General features: G+C 36.2%; 2 protein-coding genes across 2 annotated transcripts; both read left to right on the top strand.

Moving 5' to 3' along the window:
* Nucleotides 1–1,048: 1,048 nt before the first annotated feature.
* On the top strand, nucleotides 1,049–2,541 carry LOC136071504 (anthocyanidin 3-O-glucosyltransferase 5-like). The gene has a single exon (XM_065782916.1). The coding sequence runs from the start codon at nucleotides 1,062–1,064 to the stop codon at nucleotides 2,502–2,504; it is 1,443 nt and encodes a 480-aa protein (XP_065638988.1). The 5' UTR covers nucleotides 1,049–1,061; the 3' UTR covers nucleotides 2,505–2,541.
* A 3,703-nt stretch (nucleotides 2,542–6,244) lies between these two features.
* On the top strand, nucleotides 6,245–6,625 carry LOC111998249 (deacetoxyvindoline 4-hydroxylase). The gene has a single exon (XM_065782921.1). The coding sequence runs from the start codon at nucleotides 6,245–6,247 to the stop codon at nucleotides 6,623–6,625; it is 381 nt and encodes a 126-aa protein (XP_065638993.1).
* The last annotated feature ends 7,805 nt before the right edge of the window (nucleotides 6,626–14,430 follow it).

The following is a 14,430-nucleotide window of genomic DNA, read 5'->3' as shown; positions in this document are numbered from 1 at the left end:
ATTAATGATTGGTCACTAAACTCAAACTCACATTTTAACATTTTAAACAACATTACACATTTTTTCACACGCTTTTTCACCCACACATATTTCAAAAAATTACAAAAAATTTCATTTCAAATTACAAAAATCTTATCTCAAATTACTCTACCAAACACCCTCATGCTAGACACTTGTAATTTTTAAAAAGTGTTAAGGACATATTAATCATTTGCATTATAAAGTGGTGGACCCTAAAAATTTATTTCCATCCCTTCTTGCCATTTCCGCCCAGATTGGGCTGATACAAAAATAGTGAGGTCCATCAGTCCATGGAAGAAGAATCACTCCAACTCATCAACTTTTCTTTTCTCTTGAACAACCAAACAGTAAATATGATTTACCGTCATTGCTTTTCTCTTCTTTCCTCTTACCTTCCCCCTTTCCAAAACAGTGCTAATCTCAATCTATAGTACGATTCTCACCGTTCCGTACTTTCCCCGACATGAAGTCAGACTCGCAGGTGATTTACTTTGTACGAAGGTAAACTCTCTTTACGGTGATCATCGATCAAGTTGTTCTGTATATATCGTCAAAAAACACATCTACTGTATCTTATCGAATAGATAATTGAACCCATTTATAAATAATATATTTATAGATAAGATATTTGACAAATGAAGCAGAATATATATACCGAGTACATATATATACACACGTAATTTTAAAAAATATTTAAAAATATATTTTCGTAGTGAAGAAGTGTGGTAGAGACATATAGTTAATATCACAATTTGGCAAATGAAACAGAATATATATACCGACGTAAAAGTATATGATATTAATATTATTACATTTTATTAAGAATATTGGTCAAATTTTTATTCTGTGAATAGAAATTCTGTTTTTGAAAGTGCAAAACAGATATTATTATTAAAAGCTAAGCCACAACACTGCATGGAGACCAACACTAGTATTGTGCATAGTTAAACTTCAAGCGCCTTCGTATACCTCCATTACTTATCTCCTTCTCAGTCGGTAGCACCCAACCAGTGATCGAGGGCTCTCACAAACTAAGAACCATGGTGGTAGCTGAAACCAATAAACCACACGTTGCAGTCCTCTCAAGTCCAGGCATGGGCCACATCATCCCTCTCCTCGAGCTCTCCAAGTGCCTCGTCATCGACCATGGCATCCATGTGAGCTTCCTCAACATCACTACCGAAGCTTCCACAGCCCAAATCCAACTCCTCCACTCACCAACACTCCCTCTTGGCCTCGATGTTATAGACATCCCAGCTGTTGATATTTCAGCTTTGGTCAGCGACGACACTCCCATCGTCGCCAGGTTATCTGTCAACGTAGAGGAAAGCCTGAAGCCTCTAAAGTCTATCCTCATCGAGCTAGGCAAGCCACAGGCTCTATTCATTGATCTTTTCTGTACCCAAGCTTTCGATGTCTGCAAAGAGCTTTCTATCCCCACCTACACTTTCTTCACTCCTTCCACTTCTTTCCTTGCTTTCTGTTTGTATCTTCCAACACTGGACCATGAGGTCGAGTGCGAGTTTATTGACCTTCCTGAACCAGTTCAGGTCCCAGGTTGCTCCCCGGTTCGAACCGAGGACTTGCTAGACCAGGTTCGGAACCGAAAGATTGACGAGTACAAGTGGTTCTTTTTCCATACCAGCCGTTTGCCTATGTCAGATGGTATTTTGTTAAACTCGTGGGAGGATTTTGAACCCACATCGCTTAAAGCTATAAGAGAGCAACCATTTTATAAGCAGATTCCTACACCACCTGTTTTCCCTGCTGGTCCGCTTATAAAACACGACAAGCCTGAACTAGACGATGAGTGTTTAGCTTGGCTAGACAAACAACCATTAAATTCTGTTCTTTTTGTGGCACTTGGAAGTGGGGGGACTCTCTCAGCTGCACAACTCACAGAGTTGGCTTGGGGTTTGGAACTGAGTCAACAAAGGTTTATATTAGTGGCTCGTAAGCCAACTGATGCGAGTGCTTCAGCTACATTTTTCAATGTGGGTGAAGATATTAACGTTAATTATCCAAAGGCTTATTTGCCTGATGGATTTTTAAAGAGGACAAAGGAGGTGGGTTTGGTGGTTCCGACTTGGGCACCACAAGTTTCAGTGCTTCAACACCCATCAACTGGTGCTTTTTTGTCTCACTGTGGTTGGAACTCGACGCTGGAGAGCATGACTCACGGTGTCCCTATGATTGCGTGGCCTCTTTATGCAGAGCAGAGAATGAATGCAACGATGTTGGTTGAAGAGGTTGGTGTGGCTGTTAAGCCAGTGGGAATACCAGGAAAAGGAGTGGTTGATAGAGAGGAAATTGAGAGGGTTGTGAGGTTGGTGTTAGAGGGTGAAGAAGGGAACGTGATGACGCGTAAGGCAAGAGAGCTGAAAGTGAGTGCAGAGAAAGCGTTGGAATTTGGTGGCTCTTCTCATCAGTCACTTTCCAGTGTCATCAAAGAATGGAAGATTGAGAATGAAATCTCAGTCTAATTAAAATTAGTATCGGCACACGTTATTAAATTCATTTTTAGAAAAGTTTTGTTAGAAATTGAAAAAATTGTCTAAATTATTTCAATTTTCGATAAATTTTTTCTAAAATTGGTTTATTATTGTATGACTATGGCGCACATTAAAATTAAGTTTGTATTAAAAAAGAAAAAAAAGGTCTAAGTAGTAATGTCAAGTGTGTTGTACTGTTTTAGAGTATNAAAAAAGCCCCTTAAATCTGTAAGTCGATAAAAATACACCCTAAACCTAAAAAATTATCAAAATCCCCCGTAAAACTAAAAAATGACCAAAATACTCCCTAAACATAAAAAATGACCAAAATACCCATAAACCTAAAAAATGACTAAGATACCCCAAACCCCTATTTTGGTAATTTTAGAGGCTTCGAGTGTATTTTGTTCATCTTATAGGATTAGTTGTATGTTGGTCATTTTAGATATTTTGAGGGGTATTTTGGTCGTTTTATAGGTTTAGAGGTATTTTGGTCGTTTTAGACGTTTCAAAGTATTTTTGGAAATTTTAGAGGTTTCACGTTGTTTGTGGCCATTTTAGCGGTTTTGGGTTTATTTGGGTCATTTCAAAGGTTTAAGGGTATTTTCATCACTTTAGAGGTTTGAGGGTATTTTGGTCATTTTTTAGGTTTAAGAGATATTTTGGTCACTTTTTAGGTTTCGGGGTTATTTTTGTCAATTTTTAGACTTCGGGTTATTTTGGTCATTTTTTGGTTCCAGGGTTATTTTGGTCATTTTTAGGTTTCTAGGTTATTTTGATCAATTTTTAGGCTTCGGGGTTATTTTGGCTAATTTTTAGGTTTCGAGGATATTTTAATCATTTTTAAGGTTTCGAGGGTATTTTGGTCATTTTTTAGGTTTTAAGGGTTATTTTGGTTATTTTTTAGGCCTCGGGGTTATTTTGGCCATTTTTTTAGGTTTCGGAGGTATTTTGGTCATTTTTAGGTTTCTGGGGTATTTTGGTCATTTTTTGGATTTCAGGGGTATTTTGGTCATTTTTAGGTTTCGGCGGTATTTTGGTAATTTTTTGGGTTTTAGGAGTATTTTGGTCATTTTTAGGTTTCGGGGGTATTTTGGTCATTTTTAGGTTTCTGGGGTATTTTGGTCATTTTTGGTTTTAGGAGTATTTTGGTCATTTTTTGGGTTTCAGGGGTATTTTGGTCATTTTTAGGTTTTGGGGTATTTTGGTTATTTTTGGGTTTCGGGGTATTTTGGTCGTTTTTTAGATTTCAGGGTATTTTGGTCATTTTTTTGGTTTTAGGGGTATTTTGGTCATTTTTAGGTTTCGGGGTATTTTGGTCTTTTTTTGGGTTTCAGGGTATTTTGGTCATTTTTTGGATTTCAGGGGTATTTTGGTCATTTTTAAGTTTTGGGGTATTTTGGTCATTTTTTGGGTTTTAGGAGTATTTTGGTCATTTTTAGGTTTCGGGGGTATTTTGGTCTTTTTTTGAGTTTCGGGAGTATTTTGGTCTTCTTTTGGGGTTTCGAAGTATTTTGGTCATTTTTTGGGTTTAGGTGTTATTTTGGTCATTTTTTAGGTTGAGGGGGTATTTTGGTAATTTTAGTAGTTTTGGGTTGGGTAATTGGGTACCCAATTAAAACCCAATAAACATTAGTGTTAATTGGGTTTAATTGGGTTAATACCCATTTAACCCAACTAATAATTGGGTGGGTTTGGGTCTATTTTAAGTGGGTGGGTTTGGGTGGGCAAATGGGTTTGGGTTGATTTTGCCACCCCTATTTAAAACATAAAAAACGGATGTATATTGTTAAATTAACTGTGTTAGAATCATTATCCTTTTCACTTATGTAATTATTCACTTTTCAAATTATGATTACCTTTGTGGAACCATCCTGTTGGTTCACATAAAACACATAGTGGTCCTTATTTCTTAGGCTCTGTCTTCCTTGATACATCCAAATTTCTACTCTATCCTCGAAATGCTAATCCTCGTAGCGAATTTTTATGCTTCTGTTTGAACTTTGAAGGCCACTGAATCAGGATGCTTGCGTAACGAATTTCAAGGTATATAAGTGCATGTTTGACAAATTGACAGGGCCATTGTGTGATGGATCTGAATAGAATGCGACAGCCATGACCACTGCACCGTATATGCATTATGTAATAGCATATTTGATGATTAAGGTTGAAAGTTAAAAAATTACTTTTAATTTTAATATTTAAATAAAAACTAAAATCAAAATAAAAGCTTTTAATTTTTAACTTTTTTACCATTTTACCTTCTCAATTTATTTTTTCTTCTCACAATTGCATAGTAGCAATTATACTGAATCTCAGGGCATTCTGGCCTTTTGCCCTTAATTTTAAAAAAATTTAGCAATATGCCCCTGTTTTGAAACTATATAGGTTCGTGCCCCTGTTTCGATACTCGATAACCTTAAAATCGAGTTACTTAAAGTACTCGATTGGTTTAAAATCGAGTTATGCCTGATCAAACTTAAAAAAAAAAAAAAAAAAAAAAAAAAAAAAGAAAAGAAAAAATGCATGAAACTCGATTAAATGGAAATCGAGTTCCAAAACGCCACTATAGGTATAAAAACGCCGCTATAGGGCCACTGAATGCGGTATTCAGACTTATAAAAAAAATTTTCCAGAAAAACGCTACTATAGGTATTAAAAAACGCCGCTATAGGGCCACTGAACTTGGTATTCAGACTTATAAAAAAATTTTCCCAGATAAACGCCACCATAGAGCTTAAAAACGTCACTATAGGGATTAAAAAACGCCACTATAGGACCCTGAACTTTTATCTTATAAAAATTTACATGAAACTCGAGTTCCTAGAGCTCGAGTTCTATGCAAATTTTTTTTTTTTTTTTTGAGTTTGATCGGGCATAACTCGATTTTAAACCAATCGAGTTTCGCGTTGAAACTCGATTTTAAACCAATCGAGTTTCGCGTTGAAACTTGATTTTATGGTAATCGAGTATCGAAATAGGGGCACGAACCTATATAGTTTCAAAACAATGACATATTGCTAAATTTTTTTAAAATTAAGGGCAAAAGGCCAGAATGTCCCTGAATCTCAATGTAATGTATAAAAAGTAGACAGTCCGACAACATGAAAAAGTTAGTTGCCAATCTAGATATGGGATCTATTGGTTGTCATACTAGACAATCCTAGGCAAGGCAATAGCATCAATTTGCAGCATGCCTAACATATGATTAAAATATAAAAATATCATCACATGCCAAAATGGCCGAAATCGCTCCTATCAGAATCAATTAACTTCCCGCCAATTACCATGTTTGATAGTTGTTAAACATCCTTTACGAAATGCCAATATCTTCCATTAATGGCTCATTTACCATGTTTGATAGTCTCTGCTTTTGGAGTCGCCTTACTTCCGATTCGATTCATATGCACCTAACCCCATATTAGGATTTTTTTTTTCTTGTGGTAAAAAAAAAAAAAAAAAAAAAAAAAAAAAAAAAAAAAAAAGAAACTCACCGGCCAGTTAACCAAACTATCATATCAAATTCACGTCTTTGTTTTCCTTTTAAGGTTGGTCACTACTCACTAGGTTGGGTCAGTTCACTTTCCTGGTCTGTTTAACTTATTGCTAAAAACAAAAAGGGTTGAGCTGGATTGCTGGTTGTTACTCTGAGAAGGCTCCCACCTTCTACTTTTTCTCTAGCTATAAAAAGAAGTGATTCATTTTGTCTTTCCAATTCACAGAGACAGAAAATGGAGGCCAATTATAAAAATGAGGCTGAAGTTGAATCTGTTTACAATCGGCAAAGTGAAGTAAAAGCTTTCGATGATTCAAGAGCTGGTGTCAAGGGACTCATTGATACCGGGGTGTCGAAAATCCCACGCATGTTTATCAATCAGCAACATGATCTGGATGATAATTCTGGTTGCAGTGACTCTCAGTTCAGTATCCCAATAATCGACCTCAATGGCATCGAAAAGGAGGCAAATATCCGTGCTGAGATTGTTGACAACGTCCGTAATGCATGTGAGAAGTGGGGTTTCTTTCAAGTGACCAATCATGGAATTCCTGCGAGTGTTCTGGATGAAATAATCAATGGCATTAGAAGATTTCATGACAGGATGCTGAAGTGAAAAAAAGTTCTATACGTGAAACGTCTAAAACGACCAAAATACCTCTAAACCTATAAAACGACCAAAATACCCCTCAAAATATCTAAAATGACCAACATACAACTAATCCTATAAGATGAACAAAATACACTCGAAGCCTCTAAAATTACCAAAATAGGGGTTTGGGGTATCTTAGTCATTTTTTAGGTTTATGGGTATTTTGGTCATTTTTTATGTTTAGGGAGTATTTTGGTCATTTTTTAGTTTTACGGGGGATTTTGATAATTTTTTAGGTTTAGGGTGTATTTTTATCGACTTACAGATTTAAGGGGCTTTTTTGTCATTTTATAGGTTTCGGGGAATTTTGGTCATTTTTTAGGTTTCGAGGATATTTTAGTCATTTTAAGTTTTAGGGGTTATTTTGCTTGTATTTAGGTTTCAGGGGTATTTTGGTCATTTTTTAGGTTTCAGGGGGTATTTCAATTAATTTTTAGGTTTCGAAGGTATATTGATTATTTTTTAGGTTTAGGGGCTATTTTGGTCATTTTTAGGTTTAGGGGCTATTTTGGTCATTTTTAGGTTTCTAGGTTATTTTGGTCAATTTTTAGACTTCGTGGTTATTTTGGCCATTTTTTAAGTTTCGGGAGTATTTTGGTCATTTTTAGTTTTCAAGGTTATTTTGGTCAATTTTTAGGTTTCGAGGTTATTTTGGCCATTTTCTAGGTTTCAGAGGTATTTTAGTAATTTTTTAGGTTTTGGAGGTATTTTGGACATTTTTTGGGTTTAGGGGGTATTTTGGTCATTTTTAGGTTTAGGGGCTATTTTGGTCAATTTTAGGTTTCTAGGTTATTTTGGTCTATTTTTAGACTTCGTGGTTATTTTGGCCATTTTTGAAGTTTCGGGAGTATTTTGGTCATTTTTAGTTTTTAGAGTTATTTTGGTCAATTTTTAGGCTTTGAGGTTATTTTGGCCATTTTTTAGGTTTCACAGGTATTTTAGTAATTTTTTAGGTTTTGGAGGTATTTTGGACATTTGTTGGGTTTATGGGGTATTTTGGTCATTTTTAGGTTTTGGGGGTATTTTGGTCATTTTTTGGGTTTCAGGGGTATTTTGGTCATTTTATGGGTTTTGGGGGTATTTTGATCATTTTTAGGTTTCAGGGGTATTTTGGTCATTTTTTGGGTTCCTGGGATATTTTGGTAATTTTTAGATTTCGGGGGTATTTTCGTCATTTTTTAGTTTTGGGGATATTTTGGTAATTTTATGGGTTTTGAGGGTATTTTGGTAATTTTTAGGTTTCAGGAGTATTTTGGTCATTTTTTGGGTTTTAGGGGTATTTTGGTCATTTTGTAGGTTTTGAGATTATTTTTGTAATTTTTAGGTTTTGAGGGTATTTTGGTCATTTTTTAGGTTCTAGGGGGTATTTTGGTCATTTTCTGGGTTTCAGGGGTATTTTGGTCATTTTTTAGGTTTTGGAGGGTATTTTGGTAATTTTAAGGTTTTGGGGATATTTTGGTCATTTTTTAGGTTCTAGGAGGTATTTTGGTAATTTTTGGCTTTCAGGGGTATTTTGGTCATTTTTTGGGTTTTGGGGGTATTTTGGTCATTTTTTGGATTTCGGAGGTATTTTGGTCATTTTTTTGGGTTTTGGGGGTACTTTGGTAATTTTCAGGTTTTGGGGGCATTTTGGTCATTTTTGAAGATTTTAGAGTACTTTGGCCATTTTCACTTTAGTGGCATTTTGGTAATTTTGATAATTGGGTAATTGGGTGGGTTGGGGTTTACCCATAATAATTGGGTTGGGTTGGATTTGGGTTATAAAGAATTAGTTAAATGGGTTTTAAATGGGTAAATGGGTTTTACATACCCAACCCAATTATGCCCACCCCAAACTCACCCAAACCCGCCCATTTGCCACCCCTAGTTTTAAATGTGGACATCACACTTTTGCGTTTAAAAGTAAGGACCACTATGTATTGTGTGGACCAACACGATAGTTTCAATGCGAATCATAACTTGATACATGAATAATGACATAAGTGAAAGGGTAATGATCCTCACAAAACTGATTTGACATCTTCCAGACACATTCGCTTTCCATGATTTAAATGTATACATCACATTTTTTGCATTTAAAATGTACATATATCAGAGTGCATACAATTGTGGAGGGAAAATATTTGAACTACAAATTGTTTTACAAAATGTTAATGTGGTTAATGGTTATTGGTAAGTGAAAAAATAATATCAATGATAGACCCAAATGAGAACTAATAAAAATTTGACACACTACCTATTTGTAAAACTATTGTAAAATAATTTATAACTATAGCATTACTCCTTGTAGATATTATGTGTACATGAAAAATGAGTGTGAGAGAATAATTATGGTAAGTAGAACTGTAATGATTCTCTCATAACATATTTCACCTTTACCTAGAGGTGGCTCCAAGTGTTAATCAAGGTGGTCACATGACCACCCTTGACCTGAAAATTTATATACATACGTACATACATACATACATACATATATATATATATATACACCTTAAAAAATTGATTTTTAAATTAAAATAGGTAATTGGCCACCCTAGAGAGAGAGAGAGAGAGAGAGAGAGAGAAACAAACAAACAAACAAACAAACTAACTAACTAACTAACTAACTAAACACCCTAAATAAAAATTTGAACCCATTAAAAATAAAGTTCAACCTCTCCAAAATTTTGGTTTGTTGAAAGTTGAACAAAAAAATTGCGAGAAATGCTATGTTCACAACATTTTTACAACACTTACATAACAAATCCTAAGTAACAGATTGTTACTAGTGGATAAAAAAATAATTTCAATTGTAAATTCAAATTAGACACAGTTAAATACTGATCACCTAGGCTTTGTTATGAAAGTGATGCGAAAATGTTGTGAACGTTGCACTTCCTAAAAATTATCCAAACAAACAAAAATTAGCCTAAAATCCCACATCAAGCTTTAATTGTGTTTTCAAATGACATATTTTAAAATCTCTATTTTTTTTAATAAAAAAATGCACACTTTTCAAATAGTTAGTATGTTAATGTTTGCTTTAGTCTTCAGTCAAATTTGTTGGATTTATGCGATACATTTTTTCAAAAAGAGCATTTTGTTTATATTGTTACTTCTTTAGCCAATATGTTGATAATTGAATGAGAGATTAGTAGTTTAATGATTTTTTGGTTGTGAATTTTGAAAAAAAAAATGTAACTTGATGATGCTAAAAATATCGCCAATGAGCCCCACAATGCTCGCACAATTGAAACGCCACCTGCACAAAGAAAAGAAAAGACCTAACAAAGAGCACCGGTGTGGCGCCGGCCAAATACCCTCCAAAGGTCAAGTTAGAACCTTTTACAATTCTAGAATACTAGAAAGGGTGTAATTATGCGTACCTTGATTTGTGAGGGTATTATGGCTTTTATAGTAGTAGAGGGTTGACCATCTCTTCCTTTAGGCTAGAAGTCCTTTCCTTATAGGAATCCTAATAAGCATATATTACGGAATCCTTCCCTTGTAGGATACTAACATTAAGCATGGGATACAAGCCATTTCCTTATATATTCATGCGTGGTGACCAAGCCAAAGTTTCACTAAGACCGTCAGCTTCAGGATCGTCAACTTTCTTTATTCCCTTCAGCCATAACAACGTCAACTTCTTGATGGTGTTACCTCCTGAGTGAGCTTACTTTCTTCCTATTAAGTCACTATCCGTCAGTTTTTTGAGTCTTCAGCTTCTCTCATAGTTTACCCCGTCAGTTTAAGCCGTAGGACCTACTCTATGATCAAAGCCAACGGGCTAAATCCAGAGCACCTTGCGTGCTATAATTTTACTTATCAGTTGCCCTCTACTCCATATCTCCGTCAGCTTAAACTGACGGGTTAAGGAGTTATATTTTTTTCTACTAACTTTTACCTTGGCTAAGAGAGAGGAAATAATTTAAGGGCGATTCCTCGAGCAGTCAGTATTAAATGCTCGGACATGTGGCACATTCTGGTTGGCTCTGCTTCTGGACGAGGGCGTCGCTTCGTCTTCTATGCATTTACACCTTTATATATAACCCACCTCTTCCCCTTATTTTTCCTATATCATTTTCACTGATTCTTAGAGAGAAAACTCATTGCCTTTGCTCCATCAATTCTCCTACATCGTCGCTTACGTTGCTGCCGTCGTTTCCAAAACTATCACTCGCTTTAAGAAGCTCGTAAGTCCTTTTCTTTCTTTGTACATGCTTTATTTCGATTAACTTTTCTATAGCAAGGTCGTCATCCTACGTGCTTAGAATAAATCCATCACTTGTAGATAGTCAGATGTCAAGTGACGGGTCGAGTGATCAGTCATCAGTCCGCAATGGAGCGGGCTACGACGAGGTATTTGGTTCAGGTGATGAGTTCGGGAGCTTTTCCTGGTCTTCAGAGAAAGGGATATCAGCCCAATCTCCTGACGAGAAGGTAGGGAGTCACGAAGACGAAGGTCAGGAAGAGGTAATAGGTGAGGAGGGTGAAGTTGAGGTGGGAGAAGAGAGGGATAGAGACGGAGATGAAAGTGACGAGGAGTCCTGTGAGGGAACTTCAGGAAGTCCTGGAGGTAGCCGTCCCTTCATCCTTCCAGAGGAATGGGTCGTCAATAAATTTTTACCAAAATGAGTGATAAGGTTTTCAAAGAGTTGCGCATTCGTTTCCAAATCCCAGACCACATCCCTATCCGTCTCCCCAAGGAAAATGAAAAGTGCTATACGGGGAGAACCGCAGACGTTGGTATGTATGATGTCATGTTCGCCGCGGGGCTTAGACTACCCCTGACGGCCTTACATCGTCAGCTGGCTGATTTTCTAGGGTTATCCATCAGCTAGATTGCTCCAAATTCATAGAGGATCTTTATAAGTTCTGAGGTCTTATGGGGTCGTCTGAGTGGAGGACACCGTCAACTTTCTTTAGATGAATTCTCTATTGCTATAGACCCAAGCACCTTGCTTCTTCCAAGGGGATGTACCATTTTGCCGTCAGGGAGAGGAAGTTGAGATTAGTGTCTGAGATGCCAGATTCAAATAGAGATTGGAAAAGTAGGTTCTTTTTTGTTAAAGGAACGGATTGGGTGTGCCGTCAGGAAGAGTGGGGGACAATGCCCCATGGTTATTTTGATAACACTTGGGCTTTTGTCGTAGATTCATGTTCTAGCCATCTGCTTTTAACCCCGTCGGTATTTACATATATTTATTATTATTATTTTGAAGTGTCTTGACGTCGTCAACTTGTTTTTTCCTCAGCCAATACTCGCCCACTTATCACTAAAGAGCAAAGGGATTTTATCCATCGGGTTCTAGAGATTTCGTTGGGGGAATGAAAGTGCCAGGACTTAATAACTCTCGACACTCTTCACGCATGCTGTGGGGGTCCTGAACCGACGCCATAAACCCATAACTTAGAAAAATTTTCTCGCCGTCGTGAGTATATATTATTATTATTATTATTATTTATTTATTTTTGTTCTCTGATATAGGTGGCCCCGTCACTTTTAGCTCCAGCCGTCACTTTCTATACATGTCTGTTACCTTGCAGAGACGGAGTCAGCTAAGCAACGGATAAGGGTGGCTGCTGCCCGTCAGAAGGAGGAGAAGAGGGCCAAGGGGGAGTTGACATCTTCGTCAGCTCCCAAAGCCGTCACTAAAGGTTTGTCGAAGAGGAAGACCGATGGGAAAAATGCCCGTCCACACAAGAAGGTGGCCGTCACTCCTTGGGACGAGCCCCTAGAGAAGTCACCCCCCAAATTAGGCCATGGGGCTGGAAAGGGGGTGATGACTCCTTTTGGTCCGGTCCTTGAGGGGCCCCGTTGCCTACTAACGCACAAGGATTATGCCATCGAAGAAGTGGAATCGCTCATAAAACCGACGGATATAGATCCTTGTGCTCAGTTGGGATTTTTGACACCCCGGCATCAATGAGTCCCTTGACACCAGCTCTTGAATCATCGAAAGCTTTTACTTCACTTTGCCGATTGTAAACAGATTCAACTTCAGCCTCATTTTTATAAGTGGCCCCCATTTTCTGTCTCTGTGAATTGGAAAGACAAAATGAATCACTTCTTTTTATAGCTAGAGAAAAAGTAGAAGGTGGGAACCTTCTCAGAGTAACAACCAGCAATCCAGCTCAACCCTTTTTGTTTCTAGCAATAAGTTAAACAGACCAGGAAAGTGAACTGACCCAACCTAGTGAGTAGTGACCAACCTTAAAAGGAAAACAAAGACGTGTGAATTTGATATGATAGTTTGGTTAACTGGCCGGTGAGTTTCTTTTTTTTTTTTTTTTTTTTTTTTTTTTTTTTTTTTTTTTTTTTTAAAAAATTTAAAATTCAATTTTTAAGGTGTATATATATATATATATATATGTATGTATGTATGTATGTATATAAATTTTCAGGTCAAGGGAGGTCATGTGACCACCTTGATTAAACACTTGGAGCCACCTCTAGGTAAAGGTGAAATATGTTATCAGAGAATCATTACAGTTCTACTTACCATAATTATTCTCTCACACTCATTTTTCATGTACATACAATATCTACAAGGAGTAATGCTATAGTTATAAATTATTTTACAATAGTTTTACAAATAGTTGGAGTATCAAATTTCTATTAGTTCTCATTTGGGTCTACTATTGATATTATTTTTTCACTTACCAATAACCATTTACCACATTAACATTTTGTAAAAAATTTGTATTTCTAATATTTTCCCTCCACAATCGTATGCACTTTGATGTATGTACAAATTAAATGCAAAAAATGTGATGTATACTTTAAATCATGGAAAGCGAATGTGTCTGGAAGATGTAAATCAGTTTTGTCAGAATCATTACCCTTTCACTTATGTCATTATTCATGTATCAAGTTATGATTCGCTTTGAAACTATCGTGTTGGTCCACACAATACATAGTGGTCCTTACTTTTAAATGCAAAAGTGTGATGTCCACATTTAAAACATGAAAAACGGATGTATATTGTTAAATTAACTGTGCTAGAATCATTATCCTTTTCAGTTATGTAATTATTCACTTTTCAAATTATGATTACCTTTGTGGAACCGTCCTGTTGGTTCACATAAAACACATAGTGGTCCTTACTTCTTAGACTCTGTCTTCCTTGATACATCCAAATTTCTACTCTATCCTCGAAATGCTAATCCTCGTTGCGAATTTCTATGCTTCTGTTTGAACTTTGAAGGCCACTGAATCAGGATGCTTGCGTAAGGAATTTCATGGTATATAAGTGCATGTTTGACAAATTGACAGGGCCATTGTGTGATGGATCTGAATAGAACGCGACAGCCATGACCATTGCACCGTATATGTATTATGTAATAGCATATTTGATGATTAAGATTGAAAGTGAAAAATTATTTTTATTTTAGTATTTAAATAAAAACTAAAATCAAATAAAAACTTTTAATTTTTAACTTTTTTACCATTTTACCTTCTCAATTTATTTTTTCTTCTCACAATTGCATAGTAGCAATTATACTGAATCTCAATCCATTCGTGTAATGTATAAAAAGTAGATAGTCCGACAACTTGAAAAAGTTAGTTGCCAATCTAGATATGGGATCTATTGGTTGTCATACTAGACAATCCTAGGCAAGGCAATAGAATCAATTTGCAGCATGCCTAACATATGATTAAAATATAAAAATATCATCACATGCCAAAATGGCCGAAATCGCTCCTATCAGAATCAATTAACTTCACCTGCCAATTACCATGTTTGATGGTTCTTAAACATCCTTTACGAAATGCCAATATCTTC

This window comes from Quercus suber, unplaced genomic scaffold (genome assembly GCF_002906115.3).
Source record: "Quercus suber isolate HL8 unplaced genomic scaffold, Cork oak 2.0 scaffold_320, whole genome shotgun sequence".
NCBI classification, from domain to species: domain Eukaryota; kingdom Viridiplantae; phylum Streptophyta; class Magnoliopsida; order Fagales; family Fagaceae; genus Quercus; species Quercus suber.
Note: the sequence above shows the minus strand (reverse complement) of the source record. Positions and strands in the feature narration are given on the sequence as shown.

Coding starts and splice junctions, on each gene's coding strand:
- LOC136071504 (XM_065782916.1), top strand. CDS start 1,062: ATGGTGGTAGCTGAAACCAATAAACCACACGTTGCAGTCCTCTCAAGT.
- LOC111998249 (XM_065782921.1), top strand. CDS start 6,245: ATGGAGGCCAATTATAAAAATGAGGCTGAAGTTGAATCTGTTTACAAT.